This window comes from Mirounga leonina, unplaced genomic scaffold (assembly GCF_011800145.1).
Source record: "Mirounga leonina isolate KUSES-001 unplaced genomic scaffold, KU_Mleo_1.0 Mir_53, whole genome shotgun sequence".
NCBI lineage: Eukaryota > Metazoa > Chordata > Mammalia > Carnivora > Phocidae > Mirounga > Mirounga leonina.
Window position 1 is genome coordinate 84,920,373 of NW_023270807.1, and position 15,609 is coordinate 84,935,981.

Consider the following 15,609-nt stretch of genomic DNA (forward strand, 5'->3'; position numbering starts at 1 on the left):
GACTGTTTAGAAAGGGTTGACTGGTTTGGGATCCCTCAGCAACCCAGAAACCAAACAAGATGATTGACAGATTAGCAATTGTGTATTGCTAGTGATCTATATAATTTTATTTAGTTACTTATTTAACAAACACTATATGCCAGGCATTGTTCTAAATACCTATGATAAATTCCTTTAATTCACTCACCTATTAGGTGAGACCTATTAATGCCTATTTTCCAGATGAGAAAACTGAGGCACAAGGAAGTAAATAATTTGCCAGAGGTCACACAAGAAGTAAAGGTAATCCTCTCTTAACACTCAGCAATGGTCAACCTTTTAGCATGACGCTCTTTCCTTTTCTGGGTCTCCTCACCAAACAGCAGTTGTCAGTGAGAAGTCATTCAGACAGGGCATTGAAAAAAAAAATTTAAAAAGGCCTGATAATAGTTGGGTTTGTTAAGAGTTTTCTATGTGTCAGCTACTGTGCTAAGTGGTAATAAAAATTTTTTAACTGCTACATAACTTCCAGTCCAAATAATCCCATAAGGAAGGTACCATTAGAATTTAAATGATAAAATGGAGCTGTTGGTGACAAATAACTTTCCCATGGATAAATGACTAATAATGGAATGAAAGCGTCCAGATTTTGCCCATCATAGCACAGAACCCACCTACGAGACCACGAGGCTTACTGCCACCCTATTAAAAAGGTGGGCCTTTAAGGCCAGATGGCTACAGGATGATGAGTCAGCCTGGCTGTTTTTCTTTTTTCTCCTCTTTAACATAATAGGCCATCAACAATTATTTATTAAATCAAATAAGATAGATCATGTTTAAATGGAGGAGTTAGGAGTTCCGTTTATCAATGAGAGAATTCTCTGGCAATAAAAGCTCCAAAAAAACAAAAACAAAAACAAAACAAAACAAAAGACCCCAAAACCGGTGTGTTAAACCAACTGATAACCCCAGCTTCTAGTAGAGCATATCCAATTGTTACTATCAGGTGATTATGATATCACTATTGACTAAAGAGAGTAGAAAGAATCACTTTCTCCCAAAAATTTAAATTTAAGATAAAGTTACTTATTTGGCAAAGCTTAAATAGGGTCATATTCAACTAGGGCAACATGGGCTGGACAGTGGGTCTCGAGAGTCACAGAGGTGGTCTCACATGAGAAGTGTGGTTTTTAATATAAATTACTAAGAGTTTTCTTTGTATAATCTCCTTATCTGTCTTCTAGTGTGATATGCTGTCATCTGACAATACAAATATTTTCAAATCACAATTTTAAACACTTTTCACAAAAATCAAAACACAAATCAATAAATTGGAATCACAAGTGAATTGAAACTGCCAATAATTTTTATCACAATCCCATTACTCCTGCAGGTGAAATTATTGACCTTTGTTCATTTATACTTTTAGAAATTATTTACCTTTGTTAGTTTATAATTTTAGAAACTATTTACTTTATTTCATATTTTCGGTAGTAAATTACTTTTATCATTACATGATTAAAATTTGAATTAAAATGTAATTAATATTTTTAATTTTCATCATTTACATTAAATATATTCATAAACAGCCACTGATATATTTTATTTATCTGCTTAGTTTTATAGTTATTACAACTACAAAATGTATATTGGGCAGTACTATTAACATTTAAAGTGCAATTACACACTTTTCTTTGTTTGAAATAAGAGTCCAGACAACAAAATTGATTTGTCACAATATTACTGTTATCAGTATGTTCTTAAAACTCGCTGCAAATGACACATAATATAATACAATATAAAAGCAATGTTCTTTTTTTCTGAGAAAGTACTTTTTGTTTTTTGTATCAGAGAAGAACTGAGGCTTTTTGATCCAGTGATTTGTGGGACACAAAATAAGGAATAAGGACAAGTACCTAGCTCATGGCTTTTCAAAACACAGGAGTCTTTGGTTTTTTTTTATTTTTATTTTTTTGAAAATAGAGCTACCCTATAACCTAGCAATTGCACTACTGGGTATTTACCCCAAAGATACAAATGTAGGGACCCGAAGGGGCACCTGCACCCCAATGTTTATAGCAGCAATGTCCACAATAGCCAAAACACAGGAGTCTTTGATTCTATGAAAAGAAGATATATTTTTCTTAAGTTACTAGAAATCATCTCTGCTAAGGAAAAGAGGATGGAAATTAGGTAATTTCTTATGGTAGGTTTTAGATCTATGAATTCTACTGTAGAAAACGTATTAAAATTTTATTGTAAACTGGCATAAGCCGCAAATTAGAACTTTTTTAAGACTGTCTCAAAACATATAAAACCTGAATTATTTTTACAATCTTTATTTTTAAAGTTTCATTTATTTATTTGAGAGAGAGAGAAAGAGAGAGAGAGAGAGAGAGAGAGAGAGCAAGTTGGGGGAGGGGCAGAGGGAGAGAAAGAATCCTCAAGTTGACTCTCCGCTGAGCAGGGAACCGAGGCAGGGCTTGATCCCAGGAACCTGAGATCATGACCTGAGCCGAAATCAGTCGCTTAACCAACTGAGCCATCCAGGTGCCCCTATTTTTATAACCTAAATATTTTGAATTTATTTTCTAAGTAAAGCTTTCTCTTCTCTGGTTTTTTCCTCTTTAACATTTTATTTTTAAGTAATCTCTACACCAAATGTGGGGCTTGAACTCACAACCCAGAGATCAAGAGTCACATGCTCTACCGATTCAGCCAGCCAGGTACCCCTTCTCTTTCTGTATATTATCCTACTTAGGTTCATTTCTGAGTAACATGTTTCATAATACTTAACGACTTTTAAAACATTTTAGGGTTTAACAACAAGCTCAGGAATCCATTCTATAAGTGGTATTCTTAAGTAATAATAGAATTTTAAATTCCAGCCACCACCCCTCTCCTTTGCAGCACCCAAATTTTGTATAACCACACGTGTCTCCCTCAAATCCCCTCTTGCTAGGAGTAAAGAACTTTCATCGTTTAATAGAACTCCAAATACTTAATACATGCCCACATATCTGACTATTACTATGATAAGCATGCAATGGAAAATTCTTAGATAGGACACCAAGTAAATGTCCTACATAGAGAGTTAGGACATACACTGACTCCCCTTAAGAGCAAATATTTTTTTTCATTTGACTTAATTATTAACATTAATAACAATGAAGAATAAAAATGCATTGATGTAAGTGGTTAAGGACATCATATCCTATCAATTAACATTTGCTGAAAAATGAACCAGGGACCCATTTTGTGAAACATTCGCTTTCATTTCTGACTCTGTAGTTTTTTACATTTGTCCCGTAAGCTGAGTTCCCATTAAATTTACTGTAAATGACACATAGTATATATAAATACACCATTCACTTCCCTGATAAAGGCTTTTCACTGACATAAGGGAAGGCCTTAGGCATGGTATTAAGGCACATGTGAGAAACAGAAAATAACATTGCACAGAGATAAGTGGTTCATTCGAAGTCTCATTGTTGGTAAGTCTTCTGATTACAGAAATACTCTACAAATATTTAGAACTACTTAATAATTCAATAAACATTCCCTCAAACTGTTCCTCTTGTCTGTGTAAGTAGTTATGAATCATGTGTGTGAATAAAAGGCAGCTCTGTGCCTCTGGACAAATATATTAGAGATTAACAAATTTAAGTCACTTTATAGAATGTACTCAGTGTTTCCATCTCTGCCAAAATGTTTTGAGGTTAGTAGGGACAGTGTTATGATGGACCACCTTTTACAGACGAAGCAGCCAGGGCATTACCCCAGAGCTACTTACCTGAGAGCACGTAGTTAGCTCAAAAGACAACCTGTGAGTCGATCTATGTACTTCCTTCAGGATTCTAGTATCTACAAGTTTGCTCCTTTCTCACATCCACACTGCTTTGTTAAATAGTCTGGGGGCTGACAAAACTCTGATGACGTCGGCCTTCTGAATGTTTAGAGTACTTGTATGCATGATTGCATTCTTATTCTTTCCTGTGTCTAGGATACTTTTCCTACATTCTTACTATAGGTTCTTTGAACGCATGGATTATATACTCAGCCTCTGTGGAACTACCAAACAGTTTCTAGCACAGAGCCAAGCACACGTAATTCCTTAAAAATACTTGTTCATTCACTAACTAGATGCAAAAGTTTTGGGACACTATTCCTGGTAGAGGTGGGAGGGAATTATAGGCCACGGGCAAACAGGGCTTCTTTCTTACCCAATTCTGAATTTTTTAATTCTGTGGGAATCCACTAATCTTCCTGTTTTCCTATTTTCAAAAAATCACTATAAAAATGTTTTTTTGACAACATCCAATATTTACAATGAAGCAGACATTTTCAAACAATAGTGGTGGGGAATGTAATCTTCCTGTATATAATTTATTGATATGCAAATGTATTATTTAAATGGCAACTCCAGCAATTCCAACTCTACAGTGTTGCCTAAGAAATAACTAGTGTTGGGGCGCCTGGGTGGCTCACCTGGTTAAGAGCCTGACTTGATTTTGGCTCAGGTCATGATCTCAGGGTGGAGAGACTGAGCCCGCCATCAGGCTCTCCATTGAGCATGGAGTTGGCTTGAGATTCTTTTCCCCTCCCTTTCCCTCCCCGCTGCTCCTCCCTGCCCCACCCTGTGTGCACATGCACACATGCGTGCTCTCTTTCTCTCTCTAAAATAAATAAATAAAATCTTTTTTAAAAAAGAAAAAAGAAATAACTAGCAATGTTCAAATGCATCCCAAAACTTTTACCTTAAAAAGTAAAATCAGGAGACAAAAACCAAAAATCCTAGCTATAATCCAAGATTTCTCTCTAAATTCAGTGACTCCTAAGATAGGGTGTGAGTCAGATAAGCCAGTTCTTTGTTCTTGAAATAACTTTCACATACTTGAAAACCATTTCTATTCTTTTAGTCATTTTCATTTTAATAACAATTTTTCCTCCATTCATACACATTAAATTTAGCCTGTGAGTGAGTCACATACCTTTATTACATGATGCTTTTCCTGGAACACAGGGATCTTAAACATTTGGCACCAATAGGTCGTACCTTTGTTTGGGATGGGGACCTGTCTTAATAAAAAGGGGAGGGGGACACAAAGTCACACGGTTAAACAGCATGTAAGTAAAAACTCTCACATGCTTTCAAGAAACCCACCCTTCCAATCAAAAAAACCTGAAAAAACTTACGTCCTGATTCACCAGGTCAAAGTATGGTATGGCTGTAGACAACACGGTGGTTTTCTCAGGATTCAACAGCCGTAGACTCTTAGTGCCACGATTGGAGTCATGGTACTTGGGGCCGGCTTCGCCCACATCTTCATGATGGTAAGCCCAGATCACTCTCACAGTGCTCTCCTGGTGATCAGACAGGGGCATCGTTATGTCTCATGAGAGCACCATCCTTACCACTGAGCTGAGTTTAGAGAACTCTACTGAAAGCCGGATAGAGACGTGAAGAAAAGAGAATAATGACATTTGGGAGCCCTCGGTATGGTCTCTAGCATTAATTGTGTCAATTTGCTTAAATCATTAAGTATCCAAACAGACGAGTTTCTTTTTGGAAGAGACGATCTCTCTCAGCATGCAAGATTATGTCTTCCAAGAGAGAGCAAAGAGCAACGGACCCGGTGGTTATGCTTTCGTGCACATGGCAGCAGTAAATCATTGTCACGCCAGGTCTGCAAACTAGCAACTCATAGTTACCAAGCAAATATTCTTGTTAAGACGCAAGGATTCTAGAAAATTAAAACCTGTTTTAATGCTATGCAACATTTTAGGGAAAAAAAATAAGCAGAATGAAAATTAAAATGACTTTCCGGGTCAGCACCCTTACGTTCATAATAGATTTTTCCCAAGCACTAGCCCAGTGACGTGTATGAATTGACAGAAAGTGCAAACACAGGAGGAATTTCTGATTTGGGGTTTATTATCCTAGAATCTAGCTTCAGTCATTTATGAATCCTCGGAATTTCCAAGGGACTAGGGTATCCCAACTAGGGAAAGTACTGTCAGGTGAAATTGGTTTCCATTTAGGAAGCAAGAGAGATTGCCCAAGGGATGCTGGAGCAGGGGGAGGGCTTGCTGAGTTATAAAGAAGTTGTTCAGTCCTCCCACAGATCAAGGTGTCTGCCAGATCTTTGTAATAAGAACTTTGAAAATAAATAATAAAGCAAAAGCTATTTACTTTAAAAGCTATATTCTTTCTTAATAAGTCAAATGACTATAATTATTTTTCCAATTAAAGTATAATTGCACTGTATATTACATAAAAGGTGATCCATGTCTTTGCATGTGTTTTTTTCCTTCCTCTTTTACTCTTTATGCTGAATGTTAATCAAAACTGCTTCAGATTTCTACATTCCCATTTTTAAAGCTTTGATTTATCAAATAAAAAAGATAATTTGATTGATCTATACAAAATAAAATCGATCCAAGAAATTCATGGAAACTTCCCAAGTACCACATGAATTATATACCGTCTAAATATTTAATTTGCATGTGCATAAAGATATTAATGTTTGCATGAAGTCTGACAATAAGAAATCTTGTATAACATGTCAGTAGGCAATTTTAATCAATCTACTATTCATCTCAGTTTTAGAAATTTACAAAAATGAACCAGTCACAAATCAGATGAATTATACCCTGATATTCAGTATCATCATTCCTTCTTGTGTAATACATTTTTTCCAACCTTTATCTATTGTGTATTCTCAAACTTTATAGAGAAAAAGCTGGAAATCTTACAGATAAAATCATACTCATTTTAAATGGCCCTTGAAAATGTGAGAGTCACACAAAAATTGCCTTTCTTGAAATATATAGTCTTAGATTTTTGTGGCTTCTAAAAAGATTTCAAAGATATCCTAAAACAGACTGTGTGACTTTGTTTTCAAAGGTAAATATTTGTTCCTTTCATTCTACAAAGTGTTTCACAACCGTAAACGAACAACATATTCATGTATGTATTCTCTCGTCGACTCCTTACCGTTATACTCTTATCATTCATGTCACAGGTATGCAGTTCTCTGGTAAATTCAACTACTGTGTGGGTACTATTTTCCATGGCATACTCCAGGTGGTAATCTTGCTGAGCATCTTTTTTCAACTCTCTATTTGCATTTGTAAAATAATCCTGTGGAAAATATGGAAAAGAAAAATTAGGACATCCCAGATTCAGAGATTAGGAATATTTATAGGACCTTAAAAAACTGAATATGGGTTTGTAAAAACAAAATCCTGCATCTATAGTCCTTTTTAAAGTCCTGGGAATTTTCAAGGAGTTGGAGTATCCCAACTAGGAAATCAGTTCCCTATGAAAGTGGTCCGTATTTGAACTTCTGGCCCTTCGGGAAAATGTGATATAGATTTACAATCACCACATGGTAGAGAAGATAATTCTGTATCTAGAATATATTGCAGGCTACATGGGAATGCCAAAGAGGAGTAAGGATTCTAGAGGGAATGAGCACTTCCAGTTGAAATGATCAAAGAAAACTTCCTGGAGGAGATAGAGTCAGGAGTCTTGAAGAGAAGAAGTATTTCAATGGAGTTAAGTATCAAAGGGTGGAGTTAGTAGAGAGGATTTCTCAGTATCATAGAGCATTGAAAGAGATGGAATAAACAGACATTCAAGATCACCTAGTACTTTTCCTCCATTATACAAATGAAAAGAGGAACTTCCACACTGTGAAACGGCTGGCTCCGAAGTGAATTGACTAGTTTATGACAAAGATAGAACCAACCCAAGGTAAGCACTTTTTCCACTGTTAACCCCAAAGTTACGGGTCATTTCAGTATGTGTTTTAGTAGCAAATGCTTACTAAAATGAAATGCAATGGAAAAGTATGGAAAGAAATGAAACTCGTTCAATTACAAGATATTGAAAAACTGGGGAAATTTTGTTTTATGGATCAGCTATGATTTTTGTACTAAATTTGATCAGTGGTATACAGATCACTTCTGGGAGGCAGACAAATGCAATGGAGAGGCCTTGGGCTTTGAAATCAAATGGCGAGGACCTGGCCGACCCCTAGCTCTACCCCTAAATAGCCTTGGAGAATTGTTGAAGTCAAACTCTGTGAGCTTTTGTTCTAACATTAGTAAAATGGGGTTAATACATACCTATTTTATGGATTTTGAAAGATAAAGAAATGAAACAGTATGGGGGGGGGAAATTGCCTATAATGGTTATTGCCAATTTAATGCTAATATCCTTTCCCCTTTTGCAATGTAGTTTAGTTTTTATCCAAAATATTTCCCTAGACCACATGCCATTTACTTGCTATATCTTACCATTCGCCTACTATACTACCACTTGGCCCTTACTAATATAGTAATGTATACATACATACATACATACATAAGTATACCAGGAAAAAACTTAAATTGTAAATGTCACACTCAAATGGATGGCATTTAATTTAATTGTAAATGTCACACTCAAATGGATGGCATTTTGCATTTTTATTCCTAGTACCTTTTTAAGGTAGCTATCAAGTATGTGTAAATTTGACATTCAGATATTTGCTCAGACCCATTATTGGTGATGCACAGAGCCTAACTAATCTTTTTTCACCCTGGTGACAACTACAACTCACTGAGTACATCCCATGCAACAGGCCCAGTTTAAGCATGTATTAATACATGCATTAACTCATTTCCACCTTCACATCAGGTCTATGAGACAAAACTGTTTTCCTATTTCACAGACAAAGACACTAAAGCATAAGAAGGTTAAGCATCTTGGATGTTTGGGTGGTTCAGTTGGTTAAGCGGCTGCCGTCTGCTCAGGTCATGATCCCAGGGTCCTAGGATCTAGTCCCATATGGTTCCAGGATCAAGCCCCGAATCAGGCTCCCTGCTCAGCAGGGATTCTGCTTCTACCTCTGCTTCTTCCCTCACTTATGCTCTCTCTCCCTCAAAAATAAATAAATTAATTAAAAATCTTTTAAAAAAGAAGGTTAAGCATCTTGTCTAGGATCACACAGCTGGTAAGTAGAAAAGCCAGTGTTTAAAACCAGACAGTCTGACTCAAGTCTGTATCCTTCTCCACTGTTATACACCGTAGTGGCCACTGCAGGAAAAGTATGGGTTAGTTTATATTTTTCTGTCTACGGAAAATATTTACATTAAGGTTTGTTGGTTTGTTTTGTTTGTTTATTTGTTTGTTTGGTTGGTTTTTTACATAAAACATTACTTTTTCTACTGCTAAAGTTGGGGGCTGTCAAAAAATTTATTCTGAGAACTGGTTGTAACAGTGAAAACAATTCAAATGAAATATTCCTGTCATACTGTGATTTTCCCACTTTTGATCACACAGATTTTCAATGCGTAGATGAAATAATAATGTCTATAGACAGCGAGGGATTAGGATAAACTGTGCCTCTATACTGAGTTCACATTTCACTACACAATTCAAGCAATCACAGTTTTTACAAACCAAAAGAATACAACACAAAATGCAATCAGTTTGAAGAGTAGAATAATTATCCTGGTCTTGCAAGTATGTTTCCAAACCCGTTAGTCCCACAGAATATCCAGCTGGCCCGCCAACTTTCCATTCCTTCTATTTCCACTCACCAATAACAATTTCTTTCAGCTATTCAACCTTTTTCTGGCTTTTCAGATAACTTAGCTATGAGAAAATGGGAGAAACTTCACTCAGGTCTCCCTGAAGTGAACACGTCTCGAGCACGTCTACCCTACGTAAACTGCTGAGTGTTCAAGATTGTGAAAAGAGAGCTGCCAGTTAAGTCAAAGCTCAAGACTCCTGGCAAAATATGATTGTCTAAAAGATGCTGGTATCTTCAAACTTATTAAGGGAAACATGAATGGATTTTATTATGACTGAAATGTGAAATGTCCTAAGCACCACCGTAATTCCATTATATTTTCTCCAAATTTTCCAGTTCTTAAGGCCTATTTTGATACATGTCTTCAGATTTGAGCCTAGCATAGCCTAGCTATCAAGATAGAATTATCAGTTACATGTTTACTTGAGCTGGCCCTTCCTAATGCTTAGAAATCCACATGTTAATCTCTTACTATTTTCTCAGGAGGCCTCCCGAGACAAATATTCTAACCTTCTCTATTTAAGATGCCAACATTTCCCCACCCTCAGCTTATGATCATGCATCTCACTTTAAGAAAATTTCAGTTATGAGACATGACAGGTCACATCTTGCCTTCTTTCTATCCCAAATAATATTCACTTTTTGGACTCATAAAAAATACTAATCTAAAAGAAAGCAGAAGAGAAGAGAAATATAAAACAAAGAGCAGATGGGACAAGTAGAAACCAAACAGATGTAAATGAAATAAAAGGGAAATATTACATTAGACCCTACAGGCATTAAAAGGTTAATAAAATATTAATAGATGTAAGAAACTTGGATAATTTAGATGATAAACAGGCAAAGTTTGAAAGACACAAACCAGCAAAATTTATTAACGAAAACAGATACTCTGAATAGCCCTATAGTCTACTCATGGGTAAAAACCTTCTTACAAAGAAAATTCTAAGCCAAGTTGCTTTCACTTGGAATTTTACCAAATATTTAAGGAAGAGGTAATATCAATCCTTCACAAATTCTTCCAGAAGATAAAGAACAGGGAGCACTGTCTAACTCATTGTTGGATGCCAGCATTACCCTGACACCAAAATCAAAGACATTACAAAAATATGTATTAGCAAATAGAATTTAGTGATTTTTAAAAAAGGATAATATATCATTATCATGCAGAGTTGGTTCAACATTACAAAAACAATCAATGCAGTTCATCATATTGAAGTCTAAAAAAGAAAACCACGCAATCATCTTAATAAACGCAGAAAAACCATTTTGAAACATTCATTCATGGTAAAATCTCTCAGTAAACTAGCAACAGAAAGGTACGTTCTTAACCTTATAAAAAGCATCTACAAAAAGAATCCTACAGCAAAAATCATAGTTAATGATGAAAAACTAAATTCTTCCCCTAAGTTTGGAAACAAGTAAGTCTTGGGAATAAGACAAGGATGTCCACACTCCCCACTTCTGGACAGCCCCACTGTTGACTGTCTACTTCTGACAGTTTATCTCTCTTATTCCCATTCTCTAACCATAAACATGAAATTCTGTCCTTGACATTATCTCCTTTCTTCATATTTCAACCTTTGGGAATCTCATCTACTCCAAGAGTTTCCAATCACCACCTTCACATATCCAAAAGTTTATTGGATAATTCCACTTGGAAGTCTTAGTTGTCACTTCAGAGTGCAATATATCCAAAATTGTATTCATCCTTTGTCTGTAAGACTTGTTTTCCTGAATTTATTTCAGTATCTTGCCATTCTCCCACCATCCAAATTCAAAATTGCTGTCTTCTTTAACTTCTTCCTCTGTTATTCACACTTCCACAATCCTATCAGTTCCTCCTTTGAAAAAATATCCCATCTTTTACTTCTACTCTATTACAATTTCTTCTACCTCACTTCAGACTATCACCTGCATTATTTCTGTCAAAATTACTCTCAATGTGTCACTGTATTTTATTCAATGGCATATAGTACAAAGTTCTAAAATTTAGATTCAGGTTTTTCTACAATTTAGCCTAACCTGGTTTTTCAGTGTCTGTCATTAATCCTACCACATGATCTCTATTATCTATTTCTTATTCCCCTCAAATTCTGCCTTTTTCCATCTCTTTGCTTTTGTTCACACTCTTTCTTTTCTACCCCTCCCCCACTCTCTTCAGCCCACTGAGAAATCCTCTCTACTAACTCCACCCTTTGATACTTAACTCCATTGAAATACTTCTCTTCAAGACTCCTGACTATCTCCTCCAGGAAGTTTTCTTTGATCATTTCAACTGGAAGTGCTCATTCCCTCTTAGAATCCTTACTCCTCTTTGGCATTCCCATGTAGCCTGCAATATATTCTAGATACAGAATTATCTTCTCTACCATGTGGTAATTGCCTGGAAATAGAAAGTGAATCTTATCAATCCAGTTATAAATTTGTACCTTTATAATATAGTTGTTGGTGCTGTAAATGGAACAAAAAGAGGGAGACAGATTATTTTCTCAATTGCTCTCAATTACATTTACATATGGTTAAGATCGGTGTGGAATGTGTTTAACCAGATGCTAGCGTGAGTTTGAGTCGGCATGATCTGCCATGCAGACACATCTGGTCCTGAAATCTGGGAACGTTGCTGTGACCTTTTAGCCCTAAATGGACATGAATCTTATGAAACCGACATCAGCATTTAGAAAAAAAAAAAAGTTTACACATACAATAGCTCTTTGAAACTGTTTTACACTAAGAGGGCATTCCCTACCTATTTTAAAGAAATAAGGCAACCACAACAAAAAATGCAAAAAAAAAAAAAAAAAACAGATCTAAGAGAGAGAAACCATGTTTCAGAATGTTTTCGAATGCGAATTTATATCCTGAGCGACTTGCATATTGCAGATGCTTATTAAATATGTGTAATTTTAAAGGGAGCATCCTGCCTTTCCTTTTGCTTATTCTAAATAAGGGGATAATTTTGGAAATAAAAGATAAGAACTCAAGAACCATCAATCCAATATTCACATCTTACTGGTATGGAAATAGTTTAACTTGGGGGGAGCAATAGTATTCCCCAGCAGCACCTTCTTTCTTCCTTCAATCTGTATTAAGAAAATACATGAACTAACCAAACACTACCTTAATGGTGTCAATATTTTACAAGTAAAAAATGGCATATTGGCAAACCTTAAAAGCGCAATTAAGGAGGAGAGAAAAGGCAAAAAAAAAAAATCTGAGTCCCAAATTTCCTACCGTTCAACTGTTCTTGCCAGGAGGAAGAAAAGAAGGAAGGGAGGGAGGAAAGAAGAGTTGAAAAGAAAGCAAGTCACCCAAAGAACAGTCAATCTTGAAAATCCTTCGTGCAGATTGGCTAAACCTAAAAAAGTATGCTCAGTGAGTTTAGCAGTTACCTCACAGTTTGACAAAGGGATACATGTTATCTGAGTGGATAATTACATGGAATCGTTATTTTGTATCATTATCCTCTTGGGGGGGAAAAAATAACCTGCAGAATGAAATTGACAGTAAAACATTGACCAATTAAGAGCATGAATACCAATAATATCACCTCGAAATTTATATTCACAAAACCATACTGTACAGTACTAATAAGATATTTAGGAAATTCTCCCAGATCACTTTTACAATCTGATTTTCACCTTTACAATTAGAACAGAATGGCACCCCTTTTACCCCCATTCCAGATCCTATTTGGCAAACAGAGCCAGATAGAGCACTATTGTACATCCATGGTAAAGGCCATTCCTCAGCCATCTTCCCATAGTGCTTGATATTCTAAGACTTTTACAATAAAAATAGGAATATTGATCACAACACAGCCATTATAAAAATCTAATTGTATGATATATAGTATATATTATAAATTAACATGAAATACTGATAAAAGTAGGCTTCAATTAAGTATCATTAAAAATGGACTTTATGAGGACAAGAGGGTTGAGGAGGATTCAGCGAATCATGATTCTGTAAAGATTTTGTAAGTTTAAAAATAAAATTTGAAGATGTTTTAATTATGTAAATTTGAAGAAGTCATTCTTCTTCATGTTTATTCAGTTCTAATGTTCTGTAAAGTGAAATGTGAAGTTATTTACTCTAGCTAAATGGCTTTATGTGGATTTTTTTTTTTTTTTTTAGATTTTCTTTATTTGACAGATAGAGCACACAAGTAGGGGGAACGGCAGAAGCAGAGGGAGAAGCAGGCTTCCCGCTGAGCAGAGAGCCCGAGGCCCGGCTCAATCCCAGGACCCTGGGATCATGACCTGAGCCAAAGGCAGACGCTTAACCTACTGAGCCACCCAGCCGCCCCTTTATGTGGATTTCAATCATATTCTAACTCAAATATCTACATTAAGATTAACTTCAGGGTGCCTGGGTGGCTCAGTCAGTTAAGCATCTGCCTTCGGCTCAGGTCATGATCCCAGGGTCCTTGGATCGAGTCCCGCAGTGGGCTCCCTGCTCAGCGGGGAGCCTGCTTCTCCCTCTCCCTCTGCCTCTGCCCCCTGCTTGTGTTCTCTCACTCTCTCTCTCTCAAATAAACAAAAAAATCTTAAAAAAAAAATCAACTTTAATAGGAATTGTCATTAAGGTATTAGTTTTTGCTTTTATTGTGGATTATTATCTTAATCAGGTGCTTAGCTTGCTTTACCTTTTAAAGATAAAATATTACCTATTACCCTTGAAAATCTGAGTTGATAATTAGACTCCAGCAATAAAGTTAATCCGCAGTTGTGTCATAAAAATGAAACATGTTCTCACAGGATATTTTGCCTTTTGAACACAGGCTTTGAAAAAAAAGATGAAATACATCACTGAGATTTCAAAATGCTGTGTGGCAAGAGTAAAGTAAGGCAGCATGAGCATCCGTTGGCATTTATCACTTGGCATGATAGGCAGGAGTCCTGACTGCCACTTTAAAACTAACATTCAAAAAGCTGGCTTTGAAAATCTGCATGATTGCTACAATCTCTTGTTAAAAAACATGATTACACAGATGTTAAATTGGTTCTTAGTCATTGTCAATCTTTTTTCTCTCTCTCTTGAATAAAATCTCTGCAACAGAAAAGAGCTTTGACTGGTACTGTGGTAAGCAGGATGAAGTGAAAACTCTTCTGGGTGTAATAAAAGATATGAATAAACCCTGTTCAGCCTGGAAAACCGAATGTAAGCACAGCTGCAGGGGAACCTTGAGAAAAATGTTACCATCTGCCATCACTTTCTTCAACAGGTGCTTGTAGTTTTTCCTTCTTTTTCTGAATCTCAAAACCCTTGTGAGTTCAAACATTTCTGTTTGTGATATCAATTTCTATAGTAAGTGTCATGGTGGTTTAATAATATCGGTAGTGTAATAATACATATTTTTGTGTTAGAGAATCTTTGATCCTAAAAATATCATGAACTGTATAAACAAACTATATAAACATAATTTTCAGATTTCAGAGTAAGCTGGTTTTAATAAGTTATTTCTTCACTAATCTTAGAAACCGGAGTGGAATGTCAAAACAGAAGGGGCTCGCCTTCTAGAAACCACTTCAGATAAAATTGAAACTCTTTAGGTCTAATAAGGGATCTGTTAAATAGCTACTGGAATGCCAAAATAGGAACCCTGTTAGCTTGCGTTCCAATAAGGGGCCCACCTGAGCAATCTGTTTGTTCTTTAAGTGCCATGTTCTGAAAATACACATCCTGGATTTTCCCCTACAGCCAATCATCTCAGTTCAGTTTTCATGTAGAGTAATTTAATACTTTGCTATAATCATAGAATTATCAGAGATAGAATGTAAAATGAACATTTTGACTCTTTGACAATAAACTTCAATGGAAAAAAAAACAAGCAATTTCAGGTTTTATCACAGAAATAAGATAATATTTTACCTTCATCCTATTCCACCATCTTAGTTTTTTAAATTTTAGATGACTTTTCTTAACTACCCATGACCACTGTATGTATGCAAGAAGTAAATTTTGAAAACTGGTTCCTTCCTCTTTTCTTTCCTTCCTTCCTTCCTTCCTTCCTTCCTTCCTTCCTTCCTTCCTTCCTTCCTTC

The 15,609-nt window shown here is 35.9% G+C and overlaps 1 protein-coding gene across 1 annotated transcript in view; it reads right to left on the reverse strand.

Moving 5' to 3' along the window:
* MOXD1 (monooxygenase DBH like 1) overlaps positions 1-15,609 on the reverse strand; it is an 84,874-nt gene that overhangs the window by 57,011 nt on the left and 12,254 nt on the right. Inside the window, exons 2-4 of the mRNA XM_034990668.1 lie at positions 6,977-7,123; positions 5,176-5,343; positions 4,971-5,054 (exon numbers count right to left, since the gene is read on the reverse strand). Coding sequence (XP_034846559.1) covers positions 4,971-5,054; positions 5,176-5,343; positions 6,977-7,123 — 399 coding nt within the window. The remainder of the gene's footprint in view (positions 1-4,970; positions 5,055-5,175; positions 5,344-6,976; positions 7,124-15,609) is intronic.